The sequence below is a fragment of the Cherax quadricarinatus genome, chromosome 5 (genome assembly GCF_038502225.1).
Source record: "Cherax quadricarinatus isolate ZL_2023a chromosome 5, ASM3850222v1, whole genome shotgun sequence".
NCBI lineage: Eukaryota > Metazoa > Arthropoda > Malacostraca > Decapoda > Parastacidae > Cherax > Cherax quadricarinatus.
In genome coordinates this window covers 71,800,339-71,814,757 of record NC_091296.1, presented here as the reverse complement: position 1 = coordinate 71,814,757, position 14,419 = coordinate 71,800,339, and the positions used below count along the sequence as shown (strand labels likewise).

At 41.4% G+C, this 14,419-nt stretch overlaps 1 protein-coding gene across 3 annotated transcripts in view; it reads right to left on the bottom strand.

Moving 5' to 3' along the window:
• Nucleotides 1–4,024: 4,024 nt before the first annotated feature.
• LOC128684995 (zinc finger and BTB domain-containing protein 14) overlaps nucleotides 4,025–14,419 on the bottom strand; it is a 71,713-nt gene continuing 61,318 nt past the window's right edge. Inside the window, exon 7 of one of the 3 annotated variants that reach the window (XM_070104070.1) lies at nucleotides 4,025–5,155. In XM_070104070.1, the coding sequence (XP_069960171.1) occupies nucleotides 5,034–5,155 (122 nt within the window). In that variant the 3' untranslated portion in view covers nucleotides 4,025–5,033. The remainder of the gene's footprint in view (nucleotides 5,156–14,419) is intronic. The other 2 variants (XM_070104056.1, XM_070104048.1) reach the window with 2 other exon arrangements.

The following is a 14,419-nucleotide window of genomic DNA, read 5'->3' as shown; positions in this document are numbered from 1 at the left end:
GTATACTTATTTATCCTCTTTTTCTTAAAATATGTATTACCTATAACTAAACCCCTTTCTATACAAAGTTCAATCAAAGGGCTCCCATTATCATTTACACCTGGCACCCCAAACTTACCTACCACACCCTCTCTAAAAGTTTCTCCTACTTTAGCATTCAAGTCCCCTACCACAATTACTCTCTCACTTGGTTCAAAGGCTCCTATACATTCACTTAACATCTCCCAAAATCTCTCTCTCTCCTCTGCATTCCTCTCTTCTCCAGGTGCATACACGCTTATTATGACCCACTTCTCGCATCCAACCTTTACTTTAATCCACATAATTCTTGAATTTACACATTCATATTCTCTTTTCTCCTTCCATAACTGATCATTTAACATTACTGCTACCCCTTCCTTTGCTCTAACTCTCTCAGATACTCCAGATTTAATCCCATCTATTTCCCCCCACTGAAACTCTCCTACCCCCTTCAGCTTTGTTTCGCTTAGGGCCAGGACATCCAACTTCTTTTCATTCATAACATCAGCAATCATCTGTTTCTTGTCATCCGCACTACATCCACGCACATTTAAGCATCCCAGTTTTATAAAGTTTTTCTTCTTCTCTTTTTTAGTAATTGTATACAGGAGAAGGGGTTACTAGCCCATTGCTCCCGGCATTTTAGTCGCCTCATACGACACGCATGGCTTACGGAGGAAAGATTCTTTTCCACTTCCCCATGGACAATAGAAGAAATAAAAAGAACAAGAGCTATTTAGAAAAAGGAGAAAAACCTAGATGTATGTATATATATATATGCATGTGCGTGTCTGTGAAGTGTGACCAAAGTGTAAGTAGGAGTAGCAAGATATCCCTGTTATCTTAGCATGTTTATGAGACAGAAAAAGAAACCAGCAATCCTACCATCATGCAAAACAGTTACAGGTTTTTGTTTCACAGTCATCTGGCAGGACGGTAGTACTTCCCTGGGTGGTTGCTGTCTACCAACCTACTACCTAAAATATATATATTATATATATATATATGTATATATATATATATATATATATATATACATATATATATATACATATATATATATATATATATATATATATATATATACACACCCCTCTGGGTTTTCTGCTATTATAAGTTGCTATATATAAGTTGTTCTTGTTTACTGCCTCTTATCTCCATGGGGAAGTGGAACAGAATTCTTCCTCTGTAAGCCATGCGTGTTGTAAGAGGCGACTAAAATGCCGGGAGCAAGGGGCTAGTAACCCCTTCTCCTGTATATATTACTAAATGTACAAGGAGAAACTTTCGTTTCTCCTTTTGGGCCACCCTGCCTCGGTGGGATACGGCTGGTGTGTTGAAAGAAAGAATAATAATAATAATAATAATAATAATAATAATAATAATAATAATAATAATACTAACAGGTAGCAGGTTGGTAGACAGCAACCACCCAGGGAGGTACTACCGTCCTGCCAAGCAAGTGTAAAACGGAAGCCTGTAATTGTTTTACATGATTGTAGGATTGCTGGTGTCTTTTTTCTGTCTCATAAACATGCAAGATTTCAGGTACGTCTTGCTACTTCTACTTACACTTAGGTTACATTACACTTGCATGTACAAGCATATATATATACGTATGCAATAAGATCACAGTAAACAGGTGATATCAGAATATGCAAAACAACCACTGTGAAAGGATAGTGAAATTCCAAGCGCTTTCGTGACTCCTCACATTATCAAGGAACTATGGATTGATAATGTGAGAATTCATGAAAGAACTTGGAATTTCATTATCCTTTCACAGTGGCTGTTTTGCATACATACGTATATACACCCCTCTGGCTTTTCTTCTTAATTTTCTTACTAGTTCTTGCTCTTGTTTATTTCCTCTTATCTCCATGGGGAAGTGAAACAGAATTGTTCCTCCGTAAGCCATGTGTATCATAAGAGGTGACTAAAATGCCGGGAGCAAGGGGCTAGTAACCCCTTCTCCTGTATATATTACTAAAGTTAAAAAGAGAAACTTTTGTTTTTCTTTTTGGGCCACCCTGTCTTGGTGGGATATGGCTGGCTTGTTGAAAGAAAAATAACAATAATACAGTAGGGCCCTGCTTTATGGCATTCCACTAATATGGACATTTCAAATTATGACCAAAACTCGCTATACGGCTCCCATACACCTGACTCTCTAATACGGCCACTGTGTGCCACCTGGTTTGTTTACGTTCTCTGTGAGCACCGCGTCTCTCCATTACATGTATGTCTGGAAACTTTCAGAAATTTCAAGTGTTTTAAAGTTATTTCACATTTTATATATACACCTACCATCCGACTTACGACCTGCTCGACATACCACCACTCGACTTACGACCATGTTTTTTATGCCAGATTTCTAGGAAATAAACAACTACTTGTGTTGTACACATTGTTTATCCTAAAACTTATGATATAAAATACAATACTTACAGCATAAAAAGTTAAGTAAAAAATGAAATACGTACCAAAATAAAACAATAAAATAAAATCATTACAAAAATGTGTTGTTGATATTCAGTAGTAAGGTTCGAACTTATGTCTATTTTGACTTATGACCGGTTGGTCGGAACCAAGCTTGGTCGTAAGTTGGATGGTACCTGTATAGTAAACCCTTATATTGCACAGATTTCTTTAGCACATTTTGGTTACTATATGTACTATTGAAAAATTGTGGCATAATTTTATACAATACTTCATAAAATTAACTTAACAGAGTTCGGTTTGTGGGAGGGGAAAAAATCTGGAGTGTCCCCCATGGGATATTTCCCTAGCTCTGGCTGCCGCCTTGCAGTGGCTGAGACCATTGTCTCCAGTTTGTACAGTTAAAAAGAATGAGGTAAATATACAAGTTTGTATGATAAATAACTGACTGACTTGACTGACTGACTTACTGACTGACCTGACTGATTTACTGACTGCCTTACTGGCTGACTTGACTTATTGACTTTACTGACTTATAATCAGACTTTTTCACTGAAGAGGACCCTTACAAATCTAGAAGCAGTGCTCTGAAACAGTGTCTAGAGCAGCTGATGCCTTATCATCAGCTGTATAATGTACTGCAGGGTAAAATAGCCCAGAAATATATTACAAAATTTTTGCACACTCCAGTAAAACCATCGACTTCAGTACCAGAACCTCTACCATCTACCTCAGCCAAGGAGGGTCACAGCATAACTCTCCACTCTTTTCACAATTATCAACAAACACCAGCACCCACAATTTAAGGTAAGAAATACTATTATTTCTGTTGCATTTGTAGTCTTACGCAGTAAAAAAACATAATACATCACAACAGTGAACAATTACATATCCACTTTTATTTTTGTAAGATCTGGAGGTCTATAAAAAGTTGTCTGGCTTTTTTGGGGCTCCCAAGAACATAATCCTATTTCTCCTGTAAGTTCTTCGGTTTATCTAACACGGATTTATCTAACACAGCATTTTCAGGAACATAACTACAGTGCAATATAAAGGTCTACTGTACTCTGATAATTATACTTATGTGTACCTGTACCTAAATCAACTTACACACTGTGCTGGCATGCAGGTACACATTAAAATCACTAAGAGTATCTTATTAGTCTGGAAGACACCATATTAATAATAATAATAATAATAATAATAATAATAATAATAATAATAATAATGTAGGGATATGTTGTGTATCTTTATACGTATATGCTTCTAAACTGTTGTATTCTGAGCACCTCTGCAAAAGCAGTGATAATGTGTGAGTGTGGTGAAAGTGTTGAATGATGATGAAAGTATTTTCTTTTTGGGGATTTTCTTTCTTTTTTGGGTCACCCTGCCTCGGTGGGAGACGACCAACTTGTTGAAAAAAAAAAAAAATAATAATAATAATAATAATGGGAGCAAGGGGCTAGTAATCCCTTCTCCTGAATACATTACTAAAGTTAGAAAGAGAAACTTTTGTTTTTTCTCTTTGGACCACCCTGCCTCCTTGGGAAACGGCCAATTTGTTGAAAGAAAAGAATAATAATAATAATAATAATAATAACACGCAATAAGAATCACTCTGAGATGCATTAAATGTCGTATATTATGTTAATATACACATTAATCCATCTATGATATTTTTTCAAAATTATATAATAAATATGTTGCATAATATATAAACATGATAAATACACCCCACAGTAGAATAAATTAACATAAATGATGTGTTTTTCCAGTTGTCTTGTAAAAGTGTCAGAAAAATAACATTTTTCTCTAGTCCAACACCAAAGAAAATGCGTACACAATAGCATTACTGCGGGTACCTGGAGAAAATTATTCCTTTCATGTGCCTTCACTCAGAGTGTCATTCCTTCTAAAAATGGTGTGTTACATGAGAATGGGAGTGTTGCTCTTTATTTATTCTACTGTACTAACATGGAGACAACTTGTACACAATGTAAGGCATATGTATTATGGTATAAGCTTCACAAGCATGGAAATGAACATGTGTCAACTATAACCAGATGTGTTCGTCTGCTTGTTTACATACTCTACAGCTCTATCCTCGTATTTACTCATTCTCTCTATCTCATTTATTCATTTTTATCTTGTTTATTCACCTCTCACCCTACATAAGACTACAAATATTTAAAAGTAAGTAATGAGTGTACTGTGTGTGTGTGTATTTTACTTTATTGTTTTTAAAAATGCCTAGTTCTACTGCTAACTTAATATATGTTAGTGTAAACTTGTTATCTTGCATTTATAAGTGGAAATAATGGTGTTCTGCTTTCTGGTGATAGCCTGGAGCCTAACCTGCTGTATAAATGGGACCTTACTGTAATAATAATCTATCTTACCCTAAAACACTGTAGGCCTGTGAGAATGTCAAAAGTCTGTAAAATACAAATGGTTTTGCCAGCATTGCTAGTGAAGGTATGCCTGTAGATGGAAAAGGCAAGATTATATACTGAACAAATGAAGATTGAAAAAGTCAAGTCCATTCTTTTGGCTGACTATATAGGTTGAAGTTGTCAAGGTATATCTTCAACTGAAAACATTTGGTGAAAAGTCTTCTTGAGATAATGGTGCTGCCAAAAAATATGTGGAAGTGTGGAATTACATTTTCTTGATAATAAGGATGACACGTCAGCACCTGGGGTGAAAAAAGAATCAAAAGAGAGGTTAACTGTTCTAACATGTGGTAATGTTTATAGGTACACAAACTGTGGCTGTGGCCCTGTAAACCCCAACAACACAAACTGTGGTTGTCAATGAAGAAAGTGTATACACATGTGACTTATGGATGGAACACAGTCTTCAGTTAATTACTGGGTTAAGTGTAGCTGATTTGAGAATGAATTTTTGCCTACAATTCACTCTAAAAGCTCATTGCAAACATCAGGCTCTCTACACATTTTAAAATTATACAGGAGGGCTCTGTATATACAGCACCTTCTTTTTGGAGTTCCATGTTTTCGTTGGCTTTCAAATTGAGCCATTGCTCATCGTGTTTCACCAGCGGGTGATTGTTACTGGTGAGTTGAACAATGGCTCGACTGAAAGCCAACAAAAATGTGAAACACCCAAAATATGTGCTGTATGTGCAGGGCCCTCCTGTACTATTGCTTGACAATATTCTGCTCACCTGCCTACTCAAATTATTATTATTATTATTATTATAATCAAAAAGAAGCGCTAAGCCACAAGGGCTATACAGTGCTGCAGGGTAAGGAAGGAAGCAAGGGTATTGGATGGCAGAAGGGAGGAGGGATGATCAGCAGGTTACAGAAAACAGCGGGGCAGGGGATAGTAAGGGGGTAGAGGGTAGCAAGAGATTGAAGTAGAAAGGGCTGAAGGTATCAGAATTTGTGAAGTAAGTCAGTTGTTGTCAAAAAGTCAATGAGAAAGTCCGGATGAAAGGTGGGTCCATCAGCGAGAAGGGAAGGTAAAGAGAGAGTAGCAGAGCGAAGACGACGACAGAGGTAAATTCTGCGTGCTCGTTGATAAAGTGGGCAGTCCAACAGAATGTGGCTGACTGATAATGGAGCTTGGCAATTCTCACAGAGAGGAGCAGGACGCCTCTCCATGAGATATCCATGAATAAGACGAGTATGGCCAATGCGAAGACGGGAGGGAGTAGTCTCCCAACCTCGACACTGGTGATAAGAAGACGGCCAGTAACCTATACTCGGTTTAATAGATTGAAGTTTGTTGCCGAGCATAGTAGACCAACGTTGTTGCCAACGGGTGTGAAGGTGGGAAGATATTGCAGCAAAATAGTCCGTAAATGGAATACCTCTATAAGAAACTGGTAGGTCATGTACTGCTGACCGCGCAGCAGTGTCTGCCTGTTCATTGCCCTGTACGTCAACATGACCAGGGACCCAACAAAAAACAATATCTTTATGCTTGGTAAAGATGCGGCATAGCCAAAGTTGGATACGGAGGACTAAGGGGTGAGGTGTATCAAATTTTTGTATAGCCTGTAAAGCACTAAGGGAGTCTGAGACAACCACAAATGATGACACAGGCATAGATGCAATACGGATAAGTGCTGTAAGGATGGCATACAATTCAGCAGTAAAAATATTAGCCGAAGATAGTAAATGCCCTTGTACGACGCTGTCCGGAAACACTGCTGCGAATCCTACGCCGTCAGAAGACTTAGAGCCATCTGTGTACACGGCAATGGCATGAGAATGAGAGTGAAAGTGGTCAAGAAAAAGAGAGCGGGAAGCGACCGTAGACAGTTGGGCTTTCGAGCAAGGGAGGGAGAAAGAACAGACTCGAATAGCTGGAACTTCCCAGGGGGGTAGGGAAAAGTGAGATGCTACATGTACATAGAAAGGTGGTAGTTGAAGAGAAGACAAGAGCGAATGAAGGCGAAGAGAGAAGGGACGGAGTAAACAGGGGCGGCGAACAAATAAAGAATGTCTACTAATATCAGTGACCATTCTATAAATGGAAGGATTGCAGAGATCATGAGAGCGTACATAGTAGCGCAGGCAATGGGCATCACGGCGATCGGATAAGGATGGAACGTTTGCTTCTGTATAGAGGCTCTCGACAGGGGAAGAGCGAAAAGCACCAAGGCATAAACGTAATCCTTGGTGATGAATGGGGTTAAGGCTAGAGAGAGTAGCAGGAGATGCCGCTGAATAGATCTGGTCACCATAATCAAGTTTCGATAAAATAAGGGTGGAATGTAGGCGGAGGAGGGTTCGACGATCAGCTCCCCATGAAAGATGAGCAAGGGTTTTAAGAAGGTTCAGCCGGCTGTGACAAGTTGCCTTCAGAGAGGTAATGTGAGGTTTCCAGGATAACCTACGATCAAAGAGGAGGCCCAGAAACTTGACTGTATCACGTTCAGGGATACGGGAGCCATAGAGGTACAAAGGATGATCGGAGATGACAGAGCGTCTAGTGAAAGTAATTTGGTGGGTTTTAGTGCTGGAAAATTTAAACCCACGTGTGGTGGCCCAATTGGAAACACGGTCGACTGCATGTTGGAGAGAAACTGTAATGAGGTGACAGTCAGCGCCTGCACAGGCAATAGCGAAGTCATCAACATAGAGTGATGACCAAATATTTGATGGAAGACTAGAGGCCAAATCATTAATAGCAAGGAGAAAAAGTGTTGTGCTCAGAACACATCCCTGGGGGACACCTTCAGCTTGGATAAAGTCCGGGGAGAGCACATTATTAACCTGAACACGGAAATGCCTGTCAGTTAAAAAGTTCTTAAGGAAGGATGGTAGATTGCCTCGAAGGCCTAAGGAGTGGGCTTGGGCTAAAATATTATACCTCCAAGTTGTGTCATATGCCTTCTCAAGGTCAAAAAATATGGCAATAACTGAGTGGTTATTCGCAAAGGCATTACGAACATACGTATCCAAGCGTAGTAAGGGGTCTATGGTAGAACGTCCCTTACGAAAGCCATATTGACGAGTGGAGAGACTGTTATGTGTCTCTAAATGCCACACTAAACGTCTATTTACTAGGCGTTCCATTACTTTGCAAACTGCACTGGTAAGAGCAATGGGACGATAGTGGGAGGTTTCATGTCCCGTAGTGCCTGGTTTGCGGAAAGGGAGAACAATGGCGGATTTCCACAGCTGTGGAAGAACTCCTTGTGACCAAATAAGATTGTAAAGGCGTAATAGGACTGCAAGGGCTGACTGATGTAAATGTTGTAGCATACGAATATGAATGTCGTCGGGCCCAGCTGCCGATGATCGGCAAGCTGAGAGTGTTGCCTCCAGTTCTTGAAGTGTAAAAGGCACATTATACTGTTCTTCTCTGAGAGAAGAAAAGTCCAAGGGTGCTAACTCTCTGGCATACTTTGAGGAAAGAAATGAGGGGCATAGATGGAGTCCCTGAGAAATACGGACCAGATGATTGCCAATTTCATTGGCAACATCTAGTGGGTTTGCTATATCAACACCAGCAACCCGCAGAACAGGAGCCGGGTCAGGAGAATATTTACCACTCAGTTTTCGTACTTTTTTCCAGACTGCACTCATAGAGGAAGCAGAGGTGATGGTGGAGACATAACCTCACCAGCAAGTGCGTTTAGCGTCACGGATGACATGGCGAACGATCGCACGCTTCTGTTTAAAATCAAGGAGTCTCTCTGTGGTTCTATTGTACCGGTACCTGCCCCATGCAGCGCGTTTCAAACGTACTGCACGAGCACAAGCAGGAGACCACCAAGGCACGCATTTCTGAGAATGCCTGCCCAAAGTTTGGGGTATAGAATGAGAAGCTGCGGTTAAAACGGAGGACGAGAAGAGGTGTAAAAGCTCATCGATGGAGGACGAAGAAGGAACCTCTCTAAAAACAGTTAGGTGTGAGTAAAGGTTCCAATTTGCCCAATCAAATTGCCAGCATGGGATGCGAAGAGGTGGTGAATATGAAGGGGAAGTAAGAATGATTATGAAATGATCGCTGTCATGTAAGTCCGGGAGAACAGACCAAGTGAAGTCTAATGCGGTGGAGGAAGAGCAGACTGAGAGATCGATGCAAGAGAGAGTATGAGTCCGAGGATCAAAATGGGTGTGCGTACCTGTATTTAAAACATGGAGGGGGTGGGTGGCAAGAAAAGCCTCTAACTGAATTCCACAGGAATCACAGTGAGACCCCCCCAGAGGAAATGGTGGGCATTAAAATCACCAAGTAACAGAATCGGTGGCGGTAATGACGAAACAAGAAAGGCAATATCCGGAATAGATAATGCCCAAGAAGGAGAGAGATATAAAGAACAGAGCATATACCACCTATGCAAGTGGATACGGGCTGCTGCGTAATGCAGCGAAGTATGAACAAATAGCTGATGGTACGGAATATCAGTGCGTAGAAGAAGGGCACTTTCATTAAAGGTCCCATCAGGAAAAGGATCTGAAGAATACAATAAATTATAGCCTGAGATGGGAGAGATAACAGCAGACTGTAATTTTGGTTCCTGTAAGCAAACACCAACAGGGGCAAACTGGGAGAGTAACATCTGAAGCTCAGTCCGATTACCCCTGAGGCAGCGTATATTCCACTGTAAATAGGCCATGATTGGCAATGATAAAGATACTTGAAATCCGCAGGTAAGGGTTCCTACGGACTAGAGGGGTTAGAAAAGTCCACATGCGGAGGCAGTGGAAAACGTTCAAGCAGCGAAGGAACGGTGCGCTGTGAAGAAAGGAGTTGCGCAGATGGAGGAGAGGAGAGAGAAGGAACAGAGGGTGGATCAGTGTCCATTGATGGTTTGGTCTCTGCAATATATTCAGAGATTGCTTCAAGTGTTTCGGAATTCAGAGACGTCGTATGGGAGACAATATTGGAAATGGTAGGGGGAGGATGAGTAAAGATTGGAACTGTATTGGACTGTACCAAGGTAGGGGGGGGGCGAAAGGGTGGAGGGAACTGGAGAAGCGTGGAAGGGGATAGAAGAGGCAGAAACCTGGGAGGTGGCAGAAGAGGAAGAAACCTGGGAGGGAACAGGGGAGGAAGGTACAGTACGAGGAGGAGGGTGAACCTCTACACTTGTAACAGAGCCAGTGAGAGGGGGAGAACCAGGGACAGAGACAGGGAGGGTAAAATGAGGAGGTGGAAGATGGGTAGGAGGTGTTAACGGACCTTTTTTTGACTTTTGAGAAGTAGAGGGACGATTGGGAGGAGGTGTCATACGAGATCTCGTCGTTACTGAGGCTTGTGAGAGAGAACACAAAGAAGCGAGATCAGACTGAGGCGTTGAAGTAGGGACGTCTGAGCCGAGGACAGCAAAAGGATTAGATACAGGAGTGACTATGGGAGAGGTAACCACAGAGGTGGGTGTAGAAGATGGGATACCAGAAGTGGGGGGACGTTTTGAAACACGGGAATAAGAAACACGTGGGAGTCTCCCTTGGAGGCGGAGATGAGAAACTGCCATGGCATAAGGGAGACCTTCTGCCTCTTTGAGGTAACGGATTTCCCGCTCGTTTAAATAGACTTGACAACGGCGAGAGTACGAAGGGTGAGCCTCATGACAGTTAAGGCAAGAGGGAGATCGATTGCAAGACGTATGAGAATGGTCATCGGCACCACAGACTGGGCATTCGGCGATAGATCTGCAATATTTCGCTGGATGGCCAAATTGCCAGCAATTTCTACACTGTTGTGGTGTAGGGATCACCTTTCGGACTTGTAACCGATGTCCTGCTATATAAACTGAGGATGGGAGTTCTCGGCTGTCAAAAGTTAAACGAGCCACATTGCTAGGGTATCGTCTCCGCCCGCGGGCAGGAAGAACGTAAGTGTCTACCTTGAGGATTGGGAGATCTTGGAGTTCCAGCTGTTCAAGAATGTCAGTGCCACATGTCTGGAAATTTTGTTGAACTATGGTATGGGGCAGAATGACGGTACCACTACAAGAATTGAGGGAATGATGTTTTTCAAGAGTGACAGGAACAGTATCGATATGGGAAAGACGAGAGAGCTCATGAGCCTGGGTAGCATTCTGTACGGTGATGATGCGCGTACCACTCTTAAGAGCATGAAAAGAAATATCTTTACCAACATGGCGTAGGAGTGCCTTGCCAATACTGTGGTCAGAAAGATAGGCAGTAGAGGAAGTCGGTCGTAAAGTGAAGAATTTAGTCCATTGTGCAGTCTGAAACTGAGCGTGGAAAGGTAGTGAAGGATGTGTCGATCGTTTCTGAGAAGAACGAGAAGGTGGAGAAGTATCATCAGCAGGTAATTGTCGTTGGCGTTTAGGCGTGGGACCAGAGTTGGTCCGACGTGGAACGGGTCAGCAATTTGAAAATTGCCGCACCGTAGAGGGAGAGGCCGGAAGCATAGTCAGAGGAGAGTGAAGGTCCGATAAATCGAAGGAGTCAGTCGAGGCCTCAGTACCTGAAGCGGGTGAGGAAACAGCACCGGCAAGAGGTACAGAGGCATGAGGAGTGTCTGAAGAGTGGTCCAAAGACGAGGCGGGGTCAGAACGGGGTGCGGTATCAAGAAGGGGCCCGGGAGTAGGAGGTTCATGGACTAGGGCTGCCATGGTTAGGTTACTTCTTTCTTTTTGTTTTTAAGAAAAAAAAAGAAAGAAGAAAAGAAAATAAAAATAAAAAAAAAGAATAAAAAAAAAGGGGGACCGGGGAGGGATAGTTCCTAGGAGGAATGAAAGGGCCAGAAATCTCCCTCCGCGCCCAAGAGGACCTCAGCACCGCAAGTAGCGCAGATGCAGCATGGAACCCGTGCCATACCCTACCCATCATGCTAGTAAACTAACAATCCGGGATAGCAACCTCACATCTGCCGAGCTACCTCGGTGGACAAAAGAGAGGGCGGCCAGATATCCGCCACAAAGCATACCTCCTTCGGCCACCACCCCCGGAATCCGAAAGGTGGCTTCCAGAGATACACCCGTCGCCCGAAAGACACCCAAAGCTACTCCGGGATACCGGAGAGGGATCGGGACATCCCCAGGCGATCCAGATTCCACGGCAAACTACGCCACCGCCAAGAACCTCTACGAAATGGGATGGACCCCGGTATCCTTTCCCCTACCTAGGAACTAGCACGCCTGTGGGAGAAATCCCAAAGGCCGAAAAGAGGAAGGGCAAAAGGGAGGGGTGGAGAGGAGGAGGAGGAAAGGAAAAAGGGGAGGATGGGATAGGGGAGGGGAGATTGGGGGGTAATTAGGTTCGGTCTGAGGAAGAAGACCGACAGGTCTAATTCCTCAGACCAAGAGCCTCTTCACTACGCCAAGGAGCCCCCCTTGAAGAGGTGCCTACTCAAAAAAAAAAAAAAAAAAAAAAAAAAAAAAAAAAAAAAATGAATTATAAGCAATGTTTTTGTTACATACATTGCCACTTCATGTACATCCCTGAGCCAGAATCTGGATAAAAGATTAGCTAGAAAATTAAAATCCAGGTAGCCTAACAGAGCACTACCTACTTACCTACTTGCGTATTCCGGGGATCAATGTCCTGAGAAACTTTCCAGAATTTAAAGAAATTGGGGACTAGTAAAAATTCAAGAAAGATTCCATTAGAAAGGGAATTAGAATCATTGTTGAATACAAAGCTATCAATACAGTACTCATACTATAAGAATACATGCCACAGATTTAGTCTGCAAATATTAGGAGCATGCTAAAGTACGTATTGGTATCAGTGTGTATCAGTTAATTTTGGTGGCATTGTCCTATAATTAAGTACTGGCATTAGTGGGTACTGGCTAACTTTGATGGTATCATATAGGTTTTGGTACCAGTATTGATGAGTATCAAATCATTTTTATGGTATTGGTATCAACCTAAAACTGAGTGTATTAGTATTGGCAAAATATTTGGTACTGTCCCATCCCTAGCAAACAGACTTATAGATAATTATACAATTATCTAGGAATCGGCCAGTGTGATAATAAAAAAATAAAAATATTACAGATGTTGTCAGGTTGCATGAATGTCATCAGAGATGGATGAATTTACTAAATGAATATTATATTATTACATTCATGGGGAAGCACTAAACCCATGGGGGTCATACAGTGCCTGGGGAAATGAAAGGCATTCAGACAATTCAAGGTGCTAAATGAATAACTATACAGTACTTATGATTACTGTCATGTGAAATCGCTAAACCTACAGGGATCATAGTGCTTATGGAACAGGAGGCAATTAAGTTTGATCCAAGGGGAGGGCAGATCCAACTATTTGGACTGAGAACCCTTCACCAGCACACACAGCCCCTTTCAAGGGCAGAAATAATGAAATATGCCAAAGGAATGTATAAAATAATTCCTAATATAGGCAGGCCCTGCTTTACAGCACTTTGCTTTCCAGCGTTTTACTAATACAGTGGTTTTCAATTATACCCATTCTTCATTTATTCAGACTTCCTAAATAAATATATTCAGCACTCACTAGAATCTAAGAACAAAAATATTTTAAGGTAAGTAATGCGTCCTCGGTGGGATACGGCTGGTTCGTTGAAAAAAAAGGTAATGTGTTTACTGTATATAGATTTTTAAGCCTAGCTATAATGCTCACTTAATATATGATAATGTAAACATGTTATCAGCCTTTTATGTGACTTTTCAAGTGAAAAAAAGCTATGATTCACTTTGCAGCGATTTTTGCTTTACACCAGCAGCCCGGAACCTGACCTGCTGTATAAACGAGGCCCTCCTACATTACTGGAGGTGGGAAATACAGGGCCTGCAGTCTAAAGGAGGGGTTTGGGATATCTGCTGTTTAGAGGGACATCTAAACTGTTGTATCTATGCACCTCTGGCAAGACAGTAATAGTGTGAATGATGGTGAACATGTTTCTTTCTTTGGGCCACCCTGCCTCGGTGGAAGACAGCCAAATTGAAAAAAAAAAAAATTACTGAGACTTTGAGGAATGGATTAAGTTTGACAGAAATGCTTCTGTTTATTGTACACAAGTGACCTGGAAATTACTGACATTATCTTGAATATAAGCAATGAAGAAAATGACAAAAATAAAGAAAATGAGTAACAAGTTCATCAACATACAGGTATATGTAAGTTAATGAACATGTTTATACCAAATTTAGGATAAAATGATACCCTTTATAAGGAAAAAATTACCTGGCATATGTGACCCAAATAAGAATTCTTGAAGTATTGCCTTCAGGGCACATCTACCAAAATTAGGTAAAACTGTACAAACCATATGGTGATAATTTTTCAGAAATGATAAAACTTCTATTTAGAGCAGCCTCTTGTAGCATCTCCTCCATCACTGGATATGGACGAAGAAGAATTCAGACCCTTAACCAAGATAGTATCAAGTGACAATTTGTTACTCCCATTCCTTTTTTTTGATGTTATAGATACATATGTATCTATATTCTCTTCAGTTCCTTTGGACTTCTACACCAATCAGCAAATCGGTGATGACAATTTTAAATAGGT